At 40.5% G+C, this 18,899-nt stretch overlaps 1 protein-coding gene across 2 annotated transcripts in view; it reads left to right on the top strand.

Annotated features, from left to right (window-relative positions):
* The window catches only part of EEFSEC (eukaryotic elongation factor, selenocysteine-tRNA specific), a 121,311-nt gene that overhangs the window by 80,225 nt on the left and 22,187 nt on the right, over positions 1 to 18,899 (top strand). For both annotated transcript variants that reach the window (XM_021409269.1, XM_021409268.1), the window contains exon 6: positions 150 to 306. In XM_021409269.1, coding sequence (XP_021264944.1) covers positions 150 to 306 — 157 coding nt within the window. The remainder of the gene's footprint in view (positions 1 to 149; positions 307 to 18,899) is intronic.

Raw genomic sequence — 18,899 nt, 5'->3', positions numbered from 1 at the left:
GTGTAGATGACTCATCTAGAGTTTTTTTTATTCATTTGAGGGTAAATGGTTTTCCCAGGGCAGGGCGATAAAGTCACCAGTGTATCTCATACATTAATTTTTCGTGTTGCTTTGGATTGTAGATTCATAGTGCCCTATTTCTTTGGCAGGTGATGGATGATTACAGCGTGATTGGTCGTTCATTGTTTAAAAAGGAAACAAACATCCAGATTTTCGTGGGTCTAAAAGTCAAGCTATCTACAGGAGAAGAAGGAATAATAGAGGGAGGTTTTGGACAAAGTGGTAAATTTAAAATCCGAATTCCAGGTAGGTGCTTGTTAACTGATATGTTCTAATCTATGTCAAGTATAGAGGATCTTTCTGTATTGCAAGGCTGAATGTCTCCAGTAGTTCCTTGAAATTTTGTGGCATCGTCTCCAAACCAGCTGGACCACTGTTAATTTGGTGGATTTTACTTCCTCTCATTAAGTACTGGTGACTGTGATTTGTGTTATGAGACTCAGTGTCCAGAAGACATGTCTCCTGTGTGTGAATAAACTCAGGTCTCAAAATGACTACTTTGTGTCAATAACATGGAAATCATACTCTGCCCAAAATGGTTTTTGGAAATCTGTCTTAATATACTGTATAATTTTCTCCACAGCCCTTCTGAGCAAATAAATGAAAACAAACCTGCAATCATTTTTACCTGTAGCTACTTATTAAATAGAGCATACTGGATGCAAGTTCCTTAACTTGTCTTGGTTCTGCATGTTTTTATCCATCGTCCCTTCAAGCAAAAACTACAAGCACTTTGATAAATTAGTTTTTAGAGATCTTGAGGTTTTTTTTATTGCTTCTAGTTTTATGATACAATATAGTAGTGTATTTTTCATCCTTGGTGCGTTACAGCAAGGATTTATGCCTCCTTAGCTTAGGGCATCAGAAATGATGGGTGCTGGAGTTTAAGTGTCATTGCTATTTTTTTAGTAGAAAAAGTTGTTCTGAGCCTTTTCAGCAGGCAGAAATAGTTGCCGCATTTAACTCAAATCATGGAATATGATTTTAAATATACTAGTAACACTTCATTTCTTTCAAATTTTCAGCCCGTTGTCACTGTTAATCTACCACCCTTTTTAGAAAGATGGACAAAACTATTCTGCTGTACAACTGGAAAAAAGAAATTATGTTCTGTGCCACCAAACGGTCACATAACTATTGACCTACAGAGAAAACTGAGGCTTCCTGATTTCTTTCCAAAAATGGGCTGTTTTCGTTTTTACTTCGAATTGATGCAAGTGCTCTAATTTTGACTCCCAGCAAATTTCCTTTCTTTTGCCTTGAAAATAAGAATTTCCGACTAGGTAAAGACTCCTGTTTTCTATCCTGTCTGTAATTGTAGCTCTGTCACCAACTGCTAGACTTTGCAAATAGTTTTGAAAGGCTAATTAGCAGGCATGCTGCCTGTTTAAAGAAAGAGGCTACACCTAGCATATGTATGTTCTGGATTTTCTATTATAGAAAAGCTTTTAAGCATTCAGTGAGCTGGCTACTTTGAGGTAGGTGGTGAAATGATGTGCAAATGACCTTAACACTGAAAGGGGTTCAAGCTGAAGTTTTGTTTAAAAAAATGTAGTCGTGTTCTTGGTAGCTTTTCTCCCCTGAAGACATAAATGTGGTGAAAGGGAAGAACAGTGGGAGGATGCCATCTACACAGGCATTTCCACATTTTGGTGAAACTATTCTTTGTGAGAAAGGGAGAAGCCTAAAAAAGACTCTTGTGGATGTCATCTTTGTGGATGGGGAGCAGGAACTAGAGCTGCAAATCAGCAATCATGTTAAGAACATTGTACGCAGTATTAGAAAATTTTTCTTCGCCTGTTGAGTAAGAAGAAATGACACCTTTCACCAAGGTGTTCCTTATCTAATCATGGTTGTACTTTTCCAGCCTTTAACAGCAGACTATCAATATGTGGACAGAATACTAGAATTAACACCTCAGTAAGATGGGCAGAATAATACAACTTAGTTTGCTTTTCTGCAGTCTGGGTCAAATATGGGTACGTTGCTATCTGGAAAAAAGAGGCAGTAAGCTAAATATCAGCTCAAGCTAAGAGTATGTAACAGGAGAAAACATAAAATTTGGAAGGGTTTAAATAACTGTTTCTTTAAGAGTGGCAGGGATGTGTGTAGGGGGAGGGCTATTGCTGTGATGCTGTTTAAGTCAACTGCAGTTCACATTCCATTGTTAGGTCAGTGTTGCTTTTTTAATGTGTCTGCATCCTGTTTGTGGGTTTTCCAGTCTTTTATTAAATTTAACTGGTCCAATTCTTTTCTCCCTTCGCCCTCATCCTTCGGCCGTGCCTCCCCTCATAGAGTCTGTTACAGATTGCTTTTGTGAAGAGCTCCTTTTAGTTTTTCTGAAGTTATTTCTCTGCGATCCCTTCACAAATGCGTCAGGGAGTGGGAGGGAAGGGAAGGAAATGTGCAAGTTGGAAACTGCCTTGAATTGCCGCAGTCTGGTCGGTCCTGTTGTCTTTAAAACTAGTCTTAACCTCTGGAATTGAATAGCTTGTTCAGGGAGTTAACCTCATGGCAGTTGAGGGCTGCTTCTAGAAACAAAGCAATCAAAATCAGGGAGATGCATCGGAAACCTGTGCCCTGACAGCCTGAGGTGGCAGTGCAACATGGCGCCTTGGGGTGCCCACTCGTGAGGGACGCGTTGGCCCTTGGTGTTGTTCCTTGTCCCTTGGGAACAGCTCGTGTTTGCTTGTGGATCACAGCTTGGGAACGCTGTGTTACATCATCTGTGGGCTGAAACTTGGCAGACCTTGCAGCTGGGAATGGCAGAGCGCGGCTCTGTTTCTTATTCTGGCACCGCTTTGTGTACAGCGGCGATTAAGATACTTCTCTGCTTTTCTGTAGAATGGGGATAATTGCTATTTGTACTATTAAAATATTATGAAATCTGATTTAGACTTATTCCAGAGTTGAGGCATTGATATTTCTTGAAAAGGCTTAATTATCTTCCGCCGAGCACAAAAAGCACATCTAGAGTACAGCATGCAACTGGAAGTTCCTCAGTCTCTGAAAGATGTCAGCAGTTTGGAGGCAGTTCAGGGAAGAGCAGCAAGAATGCTGAAGAGGCTGAAGGGATTGATTTATGGGGGAAAGAAGATGAAAAGAAATGCATGAAACTTGGCTAAACGATGTCTAAGTGGGAGATATGATTATCTGCAAGTTTTTGAAGAACACAGTGAAAGGAAATCCCTTAGGGTGGTCCAAGGAGGTAGAAGTAAAGCTAGTAACATGAAATAAAGCAAAGCACAGAGTAACTTGGCTACTGAGAGATGTTACTTGACCAATATTTCTTGCACTGCCAAATCATCTTAGCAGAGGAAGATAATGTTTTATTTGGAGAGTACTTCTGTAGATAAGCCTGGATGCTTGCTAGTGCCTGTTTCATGCTAAAACACAAACAAGAAGATGGTGGAAAGTAGATGGACAATGTGTTGTTTTTTTTTCAGCTGGGTTCTGGTTTTATGTTGGGACACGCTTCTCTTAACTGAATGAAAAGATACAACTTATGTTGTATTCTTCTATTACCTGAAAGGACTGTTTGCAGTGGCATCTGGTTGTTCCTTGTTGTGTTGTGGGTTTTTTTTAGTGCTTGTTTGTTTCTTTTTGTTTTTGTTTTTTTTTCCTCCTCCTGTATTTGCTGGCAAACCTGTAATTCTGTAGGGCTAGGCTGTGGAGCTGGTGTTTTAACTGTGAGAAAACTTCTAAGGTATGTCAGTCGACAGGGTGACACTTGCTTTCCAGGCTAGTTATGTGATCAAGTACATAAAGAAGGAGACATAATTTCTAAACTAACAAGAGATTCTTGTCTAGTTTAACAAGCTGCTTCAAAAACAAACAGAATTTAAAAGCAAATTTAAAGTACCATACTTTGTAAGTAATGCAAGTATGTGTGTTTGTGTATGAGTGAGCTATTTATGAGGCTCTTACTAAGGTGGGTGATATGTGGCAGCTGTTTTATTTGTAAATGGGAAACCCTGCATTATACAGCCAAGGCAAATGAGTGAAAAGTATTGTTCACCTTTGAGATCAAGAACAAATTTGGGGAGACAGGAACCTGTATGCTTAGGTATGCTAAGGAATACAAAAGCTAGCAAAGGCATTCTTTGGAAAAGACTTATTTCAACATATATTGCACCTAGGAATGTCATGCCAGTAGATAAATTCTGAGGAGAGCTCAGAGAATGGTTCGAATAACTTACTGCTAATTGCAGATTTTGTTTAAATGTCTCTCACCCAGGAATTGACCCTGTAAAACTCTGCTTGGTCTGTGAAATCATAATGTGGTTTGATAAGCCTCATGACATCTTTTAAGAGATTGTCTCTAGATACACTCGTGTTGTTGGTTCTGACATGTTGTGTTTGTCTTGTTTAATTGTTGTAAAAAGTAGCGACTTGAGTCTAACTGGAACATGCAATATCTCAGGCATAGCTCACTTTCTCTCTGTCTGTCCTTGATGTCTAGGTGCTAGTAAGCCGTTCATCCTTTCTGATGCACCGCAGTGTGTTTGGCTGCAGTTCATGTCTCTTTCTGACTCTATGCAGTGAGAACTGCCGTGCACGAAATGAGTTAAGCTACATTATTTCTTAATGTGAAAGAAGCAGTGCATATCTAAGAAATTCATAACAGCTGAACACGTTTTTGAATTGAGCAAATTTAAATATAATAAAATGCACACTTTTTGTAAGAGGAGATATGAATAAGAAAATTAGAATACAAGTTTTTTTTACTTTGCTGTTCTTCTTACCTGTACATGATAATGGTGGTTTTAAGTTTCTTGTAATAGGTAAAGACAAACTTGTTTGTGACCGTGTCTTTTGTTGTCAGTAACTCTTCTGCTTTTCATTTGTGTTATTGTATATCAGAGAACAAGCTTGTTTCCACTATTTCTACTATTTGCCTTGGTGGAAGAGTTGAATGTGCTGTCAGTGTCCTCTCTGCAGTAATGGTATGGATGTGCTTCTCAATTTAGGAGGCACAATGGCTCTGGAGTCCTGCAGTGCTGGTGTAAGTGGTAAGAATTAACCAATGTGTCTTACCTTGAGAATCCGTCATGCTCTTACATGTGAAAGTAAGGGCAGAAATGCAAAACGTTTCCCCCTTGGTGTGTTGCAGAGAATAAGGAGTATTTGTAGTTTAGTGTTTTTCCGTTTTGCTGAGTTCTTGGGTCATTGGATAGGATCCCATGCTACCTTATGAAGTAGTTAATGTCAGCAGGAAAGCTTAGCTGTAAGAAATGGGGCTGAACAGCACTGCTCTGTGTGATTTCAGTCCTGGTTAAAAAGTGTGGGTTTAAAAGTTGTACTCAAATCTGTTTTTTTTAGTATTCTACTTAAGGAAGTCAGGTAGAGGTTAAATAATATTAGGGAAACGGGAATTATGCAAAGTTGGAAAAATACAAAAAAAAAAAGCAACAATGCATATAATGCATGTTCCCATATTTTCACTATAAGAAATATCTAAAGTGTGTTGTGCTTTTACTTATATATTTTTCATGGGGGTGTTTTCTCACTTTCTTCAGGTAGCTCTCAGCACACCGATGCAGCTGGCCCTTGTGGAGTATTACTGCAGTTTCTTCTTTTAAATAGTTGTAGGGGAGAATTTTTAAATAGTCAGCTGTAAGTAAATGTCAGTTCCTAGCTTTGTGATGTGGAGGGCAGTCCTTATTGACATCAGCAGGAGTGGAGTAGGCTAAACCTTTTCTTTGCACTGAGAATAATTAAACATCCTGTCACTAAGCAGCGTACTTTTTTTGTGGGAGATCTTGACATTTGGAATTCTTTGCTTGTGTTGCATTAAAATAGGATAATCTTCTTCTCTTAGGCCAAATGAAATTTAGGAACATTTAATGTCCATGCTTGCCCAGCCTGGCTCATCTTTTCATAAAAGAAAATTTAAAAAAAAAACTGTTGGCTGCAAGGGTCTGGTGGGTTGCCATCCCTGTCAGTATCAGGTGAGGCTGAGCAGGATTTCAGTCAAGAGGAAAAACAAAAGCCCAAGGGCAACGAAATCTGTGTAGCTGTGTTTTATTTAAAATCTGGAGATTAGCTCTGCTTGTTCTTTCACAGTCTCTCTTCCCCTGCTCTCTAAAACAAACAAAACCTAAAATCCTTAAGGGGTACTTCAAGCATAAATCTCCGTCTTTCCTTTTTGTGGGAGTTGGCTAGTGCAGCATGGACAGAGGCTGGGGGAGGATTGCTGCCAGGGAAGCATCACTTCCCTGCGTGATCCTCTCTTGAGCGGATTAAACTGAAGCAATGTGAAAGTCCTGGTGACCACATAGGAACTGGGAGGTTGCGTTGCGTTTATGTAAGAGGTTGAGCTGAGGGAATCAAACCTACCCTGTAAGCGGTGACGGCCTGTAAGCCCATATTGACCTTTGGAGCTAGATGTCCAGATCTATTGACCTTAAAGTGGTTTTTGCAGAATCAAAGTCAAGATTTGTGCACATTCCTTCTGAATGGAAACACAAGTCAAGGAAGTGTTAGCTTACTAACTAGCTGCTTGCCTCTTTGAAGGCAGTATCGGTAGGTCTTGGTCTTGTCTGTAACCACTGAATTTTGAGACCAGGTTTCATTCTAGAGCTTTGAAAGGTGATGTGTTGATTGCAATATTGGTTTGAGATGTAGTTGGTAATTGTATACTAGCATAGCTAGGGCACCCAGAGGAAGTTAGAGCTTGTTTTTGAAGGTTAAATTGCCATTGGAGCTTATATTTAGCAGGTTGACCTTCTGGGATCATGCAGATACTGATGATGAAATTTATCAGGTATTGATGAATTAGCAATATGAGACCTTCTGGGGAAGAAAATGGTCCAGCTCCTGCATAAACCCCTGTGTTGAGTATTCTGTAGGCTAGTCTTGCAAGGTAATTGAAAAGAGTGAAATGGAGCTATTTTCCCCCACAACCTTCTCCGTTATTTATGGCTATGCAAGAGGAGTTGTCGGAAATTGCCATTGACGTAACGGGGGTACCACTGGCTGTTCTACACCATTTGATAAAGCCTGTTTCCTCCCTGCTCATCATATACACTAATGACCATCGCTGGTCATTAGTCCTGAAGGCAGGACTGTTAGTGGTCTTTGGGAAAAAGTGGCATTGCTCTGTGACCAATCCTGAAATAATGCGAAGGAGCAGTGTGTCTGGAATCCTGTTTCTTGCCCTGAATGACAAAGCATCTTATACTTGCGCTAGCGTGAGCTTAGTCTCGGAACAAACCCAGCTTCAATTCTGGGCTTTGCTGGCTTTTGTGCTTATGCTTTTAGGTTAATATTTATGCAAAGCATGCATTGGTGATGTTTTTGTTTGTATTCTGGAAGCAGTAAAGATGTAGGTGTTGTCTCAAACTAAAGAAAATTGCTTTCAAAAGGCAATATTGAAGTTGCAAAGTAAAGCACTTCAAACTTGTGATTTTAAGAAAAGAATATTTTCATTAGCTCTCTGTTGTGCACTGGCATTCTGATACAAGCTCCTGTTACATGATTGCATCCCCCACACTTAAACAAATAAAATGTTGCTGTGTTTGGGTGATGTTTAGTAATTGACCTTCTGTCATGTGCTATTTTTCCTCAATGAGTAATCAATGCCTTTACTTTTTCACCTTATTGAACTCCTGCTGTAAATACAAAACTTCTGCGATTGATGGGGGGAAAACATCCTAATAAGAAAAATAACTCCCGCAGATGGCATTTGTTTGACCATAGAATGGATATCTTTACAGAACATGTGCCACTTATAAATTATTATTTTTTTAATCCCTGGAGATTACCTGTATACATTTGTTTTGTCTTCTCTTAATATTAATCTCCTGATCGCCATCCACTTGCCATTTACTTTTTGATTTTTTTGGTAATATTCTCTCTCTCTCTCTCTCTCTCTCTCTCTCTCCCCTTCCCATCCCTCTGTTCTTTATTCCAGTTTACTTTTACTGTCCACCCTGCCCATCTTTCTTGGTCTCTGAGATCTTATGCCAGTGACACCATGGATTGCTATTAAATATTTGTGCCAGCAGTTTCCTGCTGTGGCAGCAGTGTGCAGGGGAGAGAGGATTTGTTTCTGACCTGTAGATGCTCTAGTGCTGTTACTGGAAAAATCCCTTTACAAAATAGAAGGATGCTATAGTTGAATTTGTTTATCTTAATTTGAGGATAAAATGTGGATCAGATAGTCGTCTCCCGAGTACTCCCCACACTGTGAGGTTTTACGAGTATTTTGAAACTGAGCAGTTGTTATTTCAGTTGGCAGTGACATTGGCAGTCAGCTGTCCAAAGTACTCATAATGGTAAGCCTCCAATGAATGATTAAAAGAAAAAAAGAAATTAGGTAGAGATTATTTCTTTTCTTAGATAAACTCAAATCATATATTTAAGATTCTCCTAAGCCCCAAGAGCTTGATACTTAACTTAAACTGAGATTTGCACTCAGTTGCATGTGTTTAAGATCTGGGATTTCAAAAGAAGTGCACTTATCTCGAGATTTGTGGTAAAACTGAGAGCTGGTAGTGCTGCTGCTTATTATATCCTTACTTCTGTGTAGGGTCTCTTGTGGTCACAAGTCTTCCCAGTTAATCCAGGCTTTGTTATTTTGGGGAATGTAGCTATTGTGGACAGTTGCATTCCCTGGGAGAAAAGCAACTTTTGTATGTAGGGCTGCTACTTTGCTGATCCTTGAATAATTACAAAAGCAACTGCAGGCTACTTGGAGTCTATTGCACAGCCCAGATCATTGGCAGGAGGCATCTGTAATTGATGTAGCTGAACCAGCTGCTGTATTCTGAGCTCCTGCTTGCCACCACATCACCACTAATCTATCCAGTGACCTTTTCCAAATTATCTACTATCTTTCTGCTTCATATTGCTGATGTATGCCAATATCCGAGTGTCATGAGCCTTGCCTAGAATACTGAGGAAACCCTCTGTTACGTGGAGTTCTTTTGCAGTAGGTTACATTTTTAAGGAAAAAAGAGGAGAAAATCATGTTGGGGGCTGACAAATATTCAAACTCAGGAAACGAATAAGTTTATTTCCCCTCTAAAAGTAATCCTATCATATTTAGCTTGTCTAATAGTTAAGTTGCATAAATGGACAACTACTGACTAAAACTATATTTAAGTTGAAAAATGTTGGCAGCGTTGTCATTTAAGATTTTATGCTATTTAAGTGGAGAAGTCTTGCTACAGTCACTACAGACCAAGTACACTGTTCCAAATAGATCAGTTCTGCACTTAATTTTGACCTTGCTGGATTTACACTGCTGAAGTTGCAAACCATTCATATTAGACCATGGCATGGAACAACACGATGGCTGTTACTTTCATGTAATAGTACAAAAGTCTCATTTGGTAGTGTACTGGATGCACAAGAGCCGGTAGTGCGCTACCTTCTGTTTGTTTTTTGTTGTCCTTTTTAGGTGTTTCATTTTGCAGATTCAATACTCTTACTGAAATTTCAAGTGTAAAAACATTTTTTTTTCTTAACAACAGCTAACTGTTTTTTATTATGTGTCTGCACAGCTTGGCTAGGCAACCTTAGAGCACCAATAAATAATAATAAAAGGATTCTGTGATACTTTATATCATCTCCTAGAGCAAGTGGAAATATCCATTTTTGGTTGAATTCTCATCTAGTTTAGTGTAAGAACCCTTGCGCTTTGCAGTACAGATTTGGGATGCTTCAGTGTATGCCTTGGAAAACGTACTGAAGGGATCAGGCATATTTTCTTCAAAGATGTAATTGAACGTGTACGTCTGATGGAAGTAAAATTAGCATTTCTGTTAACTTTGATGGAAGTCTGCTGCTGCTCAGGTAAGTGCAGCAGTGGGAGGAAAAAGCCCTTTTTCTTGCTGAGAATCATAGCGACCTTAAGGTTGGAGAAAACACCTAAGATCATCCAGTCCAACCTCAGCCCCCAGCCCCACCATGCCCACTGACTGTGTCCCTCAGTGCCACATCTCCTCGGTTCATGAACACGTCCAGTGTTGGTGGCTCCACCACCTCCCTAGAGCTCAGTTGATGTCAGTGCAGCTAAACGTGAGCGATGCAGAGGATCTGGGGGTTCAGTTACAGGGCTAGTGTCCATACAGAGGACTGCTGAAAACCCAAGACATTTTAAAATGATGCCTCCAAAAACATGCTGGGGACTTGCATGTTTTGTAATTGCCGCCTCTGTTTTTTAGATGCCTGACATGGAGTTTAGTTTTGGAGGGTTACACGTATAAGTGAGGCGACTGTGCAGCCCTCTGTGCCCAGGCAGCACGTGGGGTTTCCTGACAAGCTGCTCATGGGGATCTTCTTCAGTCCTCCCTCAAGGCCAGATTTCTCCAAGAGCCCTCTCACTTGTGGGATCCATGAGAGCCAGCTTGTGTTTCCAAGTCTGTAGTCTATGCTCTGTTAAAGAGGGAATTATTTCCCTCATCTTTTTCTATTTTCTCATGCGCAGGTTAGGATGCTGCTGTTTCTGGGTGTTAGTCCTCACTCATAGCTTTGTGGTGTTTGGGTGGAAAATGCGTACATTCCCAATGTTTATGTAATTTAACTTTGATCTTGCTAAGTATCTCCATGAGGATAGATCACGCGTTCAGATTGCTCTCTTACAATGAAATTTCTCTACTATTCAGTAAAGTGTTTATGCTTATTTACTCGATTTTGATCGTTCATCCCTTGGGCCTTTCACCTTCCCTTTCCACAAGTGTTTGTTCCAATATCTTTTTGAAGTCTGAGTAAAAACACGCACCACGAGGGCTTCCTGGAGGCACAGAGCTTTGTGCTTTGCAGATTGTTGGCTATTTGAAGTATTGACTCGGAACAGTGGCTGGTGCTTAGTGGATATGGGAACTGGCATGTGACAGGGACGCTAACCTTAGGAGTCTGATCCGTGTTTTGAGGCTGGGAACAAGAAATAGCTTTTCTTAATAGTGTGCATTGATTTCAAGGAAGTCTGTGTAAAGCAGTCTTTGGTTTGTGTTTTCACAAAGGGATTTCAGTGTTTAATAAATAATAGGAAATAACTGGAGCTTCAATAGACCTGCTTTGATAGGGGGTCTGCTGCTACATGATTTTGTGTAATAGTTTGCATAAGCGACAGAAGCATTTCCTGCCTCTAACTATGGTATTATGCCATTAAAAAGCTGCAGAAAGTCCTTAAAGCTGGAATAAAAGGTATATGTAAAGAAGAAAAACCATCATTCTGCCTAGAAAAGTCTTTCTTCTAATTTCTGAGCTTGTAACTTCAATCACAAAAGTTCCGTGTTGCAGACATTTGTACTGGGGTTTTATCGTAACAGCTTTTTAAACCTTCGAGCCCTCAAATCCCTTCACCCCTTTTCTCCTTGTTCCTCCAACTCTTCCAGGTTAGGAAATCAAGACAATTTGGTAATTCAGAGAACCTGTTCCTCGCTGTTACAGCTGATTAGCTACACAGTTCCATTTTTTTCATGTTACCCCCACCTCTCTGTACTCGCTCTGTTTCCCACCCAGTTCCCTCTTTATTTGGCCGTGTACCTCTTCTGACTCCCGCAGTCAATCCTGTGCCAGCTGTCCTTGCCCACACAGCCCTGAGCAACCTCAGCTGGTTTTTGTTTTTATGAAATAAATATATTAACTATAGAACCCTAAACCAAGGAAATGGAGCTGTGCCAGCCCCTCAATTACTTTCTGTTGTTTCATCCAAAATTGTCTTTGTATATAAATGAAGAACATTGTTTGAATGGTACAGTCTTTTGCTGTGCACCTAAGGATTTTTAATTCAGTACATGGCTTTTGCTGCCAGCTACGTATTTACTTCTGAATGCATTTGTTTACTTTCTCAGTTTTCAGTCTGTGAAATAAGAATAACATTCCCTTTTTCTATTTTGTCCAGTTAATGTATGGATGTGTTAGGCTAGGGACTGTTTGTGTAATTATAAAGTATCAGCTCATCGGGATTGGTGTTGCAATATGAATACAGCATTAAGAATGTGCATTTGTTTTTTGATTGCAATGAATTATCTTTTCAAGCTAGCATAATGGTAACATGGGCTAAGCCAAGCAGTGTGCCAGGTGCAGCAGTACTGGCACGGGGGAAAGAAGACATTTTCAAGGACTGAAAATGTGCTAAAGAATGAGAGTTCCTGCTGACAGAAGCGGGCTGTATATCATGAACTGGAGGTTTTCTTTTCATGGCTCATTACAATCGGCTGTTCTCACAAGTACCTCCTGAGAAGATGCACGAAGGTTATAGTCCCTCTGGAGTTTGTGTGGAAATGGATGCCTAGTTCCCTGGTTCCTGACTTTTTTCTATGGCTTTTCTTCATGTTTTCCTTGTTATGCTCTAAGTAAATATTTTGAGAACATAATGTAATTGGTTTTAGTTGTTTAGTATGGTGGGGTTTTCTTTTGTCTTGAGATTGTGCACATTCAGAGCAGGATTGAAGTTCTGGTTGATGGGGGCGGGGGGAGAAAAAAAGGGTATCAACTGTTGTTCCAGAACTGTTCAGAAAGACAGGAGGGGGAAGAAAAAAAAAGATTGTCACATTAATTGAATAATTAATTTTGGAGGAGTATGCATAAGGGTAGCCTGCCTTTCCCAGCAAGAGCCAATTTTAAATAGACGCAGCTCTTCTCAGCTGTACTTTCTTCCCCTCAGCACACGTATTCCATGCTCTGGATCTTTGCTATGTGCACTTCAGAGGCTGAATGCTGAGTTATGGTACCTGTTTTGAGCAAGAGATGAGCAACATCAGTGCATCAAGGCAGTCTTACTGTGAAATGGAAGTTTAAGGGTAACTTGAGCCACATCTGTGGATTTTGCCTATGAAAAGCTGTGCAGATTGTATGAGGATTCGCAAAGTGGAGACAGTGCCATGCGACTTGGAAAAACTGAATTTATTCAGTAAATTACTGCTGGTTTTATTTGTTACTTTGAGTGAAACTTCAGTGTGGGCTTAATGACTCAGCGCTGCCTTTGTTTCTCTTTTTCTTTTCAAAAAAAATTAAATATTTTCAAAAACTTTTCTGTTGACTCAGCCATGATGAGGGCCAAATAGAAATAGAAGATTCTGGAGTGAATAGTAAGATATTTCTATCTTTTTTTCTACTTGCCAAAATCAAATGAATTTCTTACACCTGTGAAAATAGAATAACTTGACTATTTCTGTTCAGTTGATCATCATAAATCTTACAAGTACTTTTAAATATATTACTAGGTTTTAGAGTAAACGTGCTGGAACAAAAGCAGGAGTGATTCTTATTTAGATCTTAAAAGAGCAGGGGAAAAATCAATTTTATTTCACATTTAGGGGAAAAAATGCAGGTAGCTTAACAACAGATTATAAACGTCTTTTATTAAGCTGTAAATCTTAATAGTGGTATTCTTAAGGAGGCTGTGCTATAGAGTTTTCTGTTTTGCAAATTAATTTGATTGCATAACTTTCTCTAATTTTCATAAAGGAAGGAGGGATTTGTAGTATACATAAATGACTACTTTTAGGACTTGGCTAGAGAGAAATGTATAAGCTTGTGGAGGAAGGATCTGTGTTCAGAATTGGAAATGCCCACGTTCTGCTTGCTGATAGCTGGGAATCTCCTGTTTGAGACCTGCTGACTGTCGTTACTTCAAGCTTTTATTCATATGTTATTTGGAAGTGCCTTTGATTTCAGGATACATGCATATGGATTACATATACAGTATGTGCAAGCATGTTATGTATTCCCTGCTGCTTTCATTGAACCAGGTAGTTAGAATTGGTTGGAGATGGAAAAGGAGACGACCAGCTGTAAGCAAATTGATACAGGGTATTTCAGTCCACCCCTGTCGATTATTTCTAATTGAAGCTGTCTGAGCCAGTCTTAATACAATTTAGTTATCGCCAGCCAGAAGGATTTTATTTATGGAACGGGGCCTGTTGGAACTTCCTCCGACCCCAGAGAAGCTGTGAACAGGAGAGAGCTGATCAAGCAGGCATGCCGGGCTAGCGTACGCATTTCTTTAATAAGGCAGGGATTGATGTCTTTTGCAGTTCAGGGGTTAGGTAAACAGCAGTCCCTCGGTTCAAGGCTCTCCATGTTCGATTGTTTGTTTGTACGGATCTCAGAAGGTTAGGTTAGCCTTCTTGACATCTCGGGGGAGCTTTCCTGACCATGGTATAACCTCATCTGCTCCAAAGTTGTTCAGGAGGCGTTGCGTCCATACTTCAGAAGGGTATGGGCTGAGTAGAGCATCTGTAATTGGTACCTGGTCTCTATGAAAAGTGGATGTAATTGGAGGGGATGGAACACTGAGTCTGTCTTCAGTAACTCATAAATACTTTGCACGTGTGGTATATGTAACTAATTAATGTGCTTACATACTCAGACTTGACATTTGCGCACAAAGATGAGTAGTACTTGTAACTTAAGCTCTTATTGAATTGCAATTTTGAAAAATCAGTAAAATACATAACTCATTTCACCAGAACTTTGACGTTGTCTGATTTGTGCTCCTACTGACTGGGCAATGGTAGTTTTTAAAATTAAATAAGATAAATCCTAAATAATAAGTAGCCATGTTACTAGCTTTTATTTAAAAATGAGTGATGGTTACACGTTGAACAGTGCTGTGAGTTAGACCATATGTCTCATGGGTTCATTTCAGTGGCTATCACGTCTCAGCCTTCTTCTGCAGAGCTTGGCAACTGTTGTGTGAGAAGTGAGAAAGGAATTCTGCTGGGTTCTGCTGCAATATACATAGGTTGCTCTGAAAGTAGAACCTCCTATTTATTTCCGTGGAAACTATAACAGATCCAAAGAGCATAATAACACTATTTGATACAGCAAATTCTCAGCTGCAAAGCACTCTTTTTCAACATAGTCACCACCATTAGTGCTATACGTTTTCACCAGCAACGAAGAAAAGCCTGCATGCTATGCTTGTAAGGGAAAAAACTGTCTGCACCAGCAGAGGTGACCCTCTGTCACTACTGCTGAAATGCACCACCCACTGCCTCACTGTGCTCACATCCACTGTTTGGTTTCCATAAACATTCAGCAAGCACCAGTGAATGTTAGTGGGTGCCATTTTTTCCCATGTGGAGGAGTTCGATTGCCCTTCTGCTGCTGTCTGTCACACAGCAACACAATATAGTGGAATACTGGTGGGAATGTTCAACCACTGCTGCCATACCACCAACATCGTGGGCCAACATAATAAAATAAGAGGCATTACTTTCAGAGCAGCCACATAGTTCTGATGCGTAGAGCTGTTCTGGAATTTGAGGATGACTTTGCTTGAAGTTAGAAATATGCTTTATTATGCGTGTGATATGTTACAAAGTTGTCTTAAATCCCTGACTTTGTTGAACTGCTTTTGGCTGATGTGATGCCTGGCAGTTTGTACTTCATTTTTCTGCTGTGACTCTTGTATGTAGTCACGAAGACCCAAACAGACATTATAAAACTAGCCTCACTGCTTGTGAAATATCCTAACATATAACTTGGGGAAACTGAGGCACGAATGGGCGCTATGAGTTGTCACTGGATGCCACTGGAGGGCATTAAGATCTGTGCTGATCATTCCCGTCTTGTAACCCCCAGAGTCATGCTGCTTGACCTGCAGTGTCACTTTTCGTGGGAGAGGTTTGTATTAGTCCTAGAGCTTTCCAGGAAACCTGAACTTTGTTCACAGATCTCAAATAGGAAGTCACCATTAAAGTATCCTGTCCTGTAAAAATCCATATGGGTGGTATTCTGGCTCAAAGGTGAGGAGGTGTTTGGTGTGGGAGGCCGCTTCCATGCTGGCTGAGGTTTTCAAAGTGCCAAAATATGAATGTCTTGTCGCTTTTAAATAATGTGTGGGGTCTGACTTAAATGTCGGGTTTCGTATTTAATCAGTATTAATATGATAACAGGAATGTGACAACTGAAGCGAACACAAAGAGATTATCTTCTTAGCCAAATGCATCCATTAGCAAGGAAATATAGGTTTCTATTAAATGAAGCAGACAGATGGGCGATTGGAGGTGACTGAGAACAGGAGGGGGTGGGGGCTAAGAGGTGAAAGTTGAGGTTTAGAAAATCTCTATAAAAATAAAAACAAACCATCCGTCTTGATGGTTGGCGTTTTACCCTCCCGTTGCACTTTAGGGATGGTGCTCCGATTCCTATCGAGAACATTATGCTGAAATTTAATCTAACAGAGCACTTACTCCTGCCAAACTCTGGCTCAGTGACTCTGCTGCTCCCCCAGAAAGAAGCAACCAACAAGGCTTCAAGTACAGGGATAGTGCTGTGCCATCAGGGGAAAACTGCTGCTTTGAGATCCCAGGGGAAAGCAGATTGGATCTTCTTGGTCTAGTCTTCTTGGTGGAGAAGTAAGTTGAGAAAACAAAATCATGTTACAGCATTTCATAGTGGCTGTAAAGTAAATTGTATGTCTATGTGTGTATATGGATGTGTGTATGTGTGTATATGGATCACCATCTAATAACTTTTGCTGCAATCTTTATAACCAATGTTTGAAGCTAAGATGATAATACTATAAATAATTTTAGATAATGCAGATAAGAAGAAAATAATGTAATTAAAAGAATTTTACAAGATGGGCAATTCACTAAGATAGCTGAAGTAACACAATACATTAAAATATCTGTAACATAGTGCAAACATCACACTGATGACGGGAAACATCTGTCTTGCCAACCATCCCCTGGACAGGCTGCAGCCATACATCTCCACCGTGCCCTGGGGAGGTCTGTGTGTGTTCCATCATTTATGTGGACATCACAACTCAACCTCAAATCGCACCATGAAAGTTCAGGTTGAATATTAGGAAAATATTGAAAGAGTGGTCAGGCAGTGGCACAGGCTGCCCAGGGAAGTGGTGGAGTCACCGTCCCTGGAGGAAGATGTGTTGCTGAGGGGCATGGTTAGTGGGCAGTATTGGTGGTAGGTGGACAGTTGGACTAGGTGATCTTAGGTCTTTTCCAGTCTTAATGATTCTATGATTCAGGGTGGGTGGCTCATTCTGCCGCAAGCCTGGGGTGGTTAGGGTTTGGTTGGTTGATTTCTGCTCAAATTTTTTAAGTTCATGGACATTTTATGTGAAGAAATGAAAGGAGACATTTAGGATGGCTGTCTCCTTTGGATTCTGAGGAAGGTGCCAATCTTGCTTCAGTCTAGCTTTGCATGGGATTTTAGGCTTGGTGATGGTGGGGACCTTGGAAAGGAGAAAATGTGTAGCAAGACGGAGAAACAGTATCTCTCTTCAGTCTGGAATTGCCAGGCTTCACATACAGTTTAACTAATGAATTGTGTGTTTTTAAACCAAGTTAGCATTTTTGCCTGCATGACATCAGCTTGATTTTCTTTTTTTCAGTATACAGCCCGAAGCGTAAACAAAAATGAGATGTGTGGAAGTTCAGAGTGGGCTTTCCTTGTTCCTTCACCCTTGTCCTGCTGTCCATCTCTCTGAGGAATTTGTCATGTTTCTCTGTGATGTCCTTTATTAACCTACACTGACTTCCCCAACAGGTGATGGCTGCAGAGGAGGTGAGGTTCTCTGAGAGGTCCAGGCGATGGCTCCCAGGGGATCCTGTTCCCTGCAGAGGCCCTGCTCCCTGTGGTGGAGGCAGCAAGGCCTGTGTGCTGTGAGCCTCTGTGCGGGACTGCAGGAGGCCCAGGGCCGTTTGTCAGGCTGTCCTGTTATTCCTGCTTGGGAACCTGACACACGGGCCCGCTTTCTTGCATGTGTTGTTTTTTGGGAGGGAGGGAGGTGACTGAGTGGCTAGCCTCTTGACAGGGCAGCTTTAAAACATTCATAAAACTTTTATTGGGCTGCCACCCTTCCAGATAAATATTTTTTGAGTTTATGGGCTTATTTTAAGGATTGAAGCTTAATAGCAGCTTTGTAGCCCTATCCGTCCCCAAAATAGCCTTTTGGCAAACCCCATCTCAGGAGGCTGCTGTGCTTTTCTTGGTCTTTGGAGTTTCTTCATCACTAAATTACTACCTTTTTGCCTCCTTCCCGCTCTGTATGACTAAATGGGACCAACTGTTAAATGAGCCTTTCCCCTTCCCCCAGACTTGCACAGAGCTGAAAGCTGATCCAGTGCACCGGTATTTGGTCATCATGAAAGGAGAGAGGTTGCAGTAGTTATAATTTTATTTCTTTTATTAAGTTGGGCTCGTTAGACCTGTTTTATTCCCATCTTAATTATTAATCTCTCCTTAATGTGGCATGTGGTTTTAAGATGGTACAGGCTGGTGGCATTTCAGACGTGCTGGCACTTTACAGGCAGTTTCTCAATGCACTTCTACAAATATAAAAGCTTTACAGTGCGTCTCTGCATTCAGTGGTGAAACCAGTGGGCTTGCAGCCAAGGTTATACAAAGGAATGCTGTGTGTAGTGCTTGCAGGAAGATGGAGTTGCAATTTGAACATCCATGCTTTTTGATTTCACTGCTTTGTGTCCAAAGAGGTTTCATGAATTTCTGCATGAGCTTTTGCTAAACACTGACCCAAGATTGTGTGTGCATTTTTTGGCTGCTGTTGGGAGAGCTGCTGTTGTGTATGATCCACATAATTTCCAGATCTTGGGAAGTGGATTTTTTTATTATATATAATTTTTTTAGCATCTGGCATGGTATTCCACATTGTTGGCTCTTTTTGTCCCAGTGCAGTTGCTCATGTCCCTTGTTTTTCTTACTGGGCACATTTGTAATTGCTAAAAGCAAAGTGTAGTCTTTTATCATTTACTCAGCTGTGTATGATGATGTTACTTTCAATCGCTAATTTTCCCAAACAACAAGTTTCTGTCATATGAGATTGTATATGGCAACTTCTGTCTTATCCCAAGTTTTTCAGAAGATGAGGCTCTTCCTATGCAGTGCAA

Source organism: Numida meleagris, chromosome 11 (assembly GCF_002078875.1).
Source record: "Numida meleagris isolate 19003 breed g44 Domestic line chromosome 11, NumMel1.0, whole genome shotgun sequence".
NCBI lineage: Eukaryota > Metazoa > Chordata > Aves > Galliformes > Numididae > Numida > Numida meleagris.
Note: the sequence above shows the minus strand (reverse complement) of the source record. Positions and strands in the feature narration are given on the sequence as shown.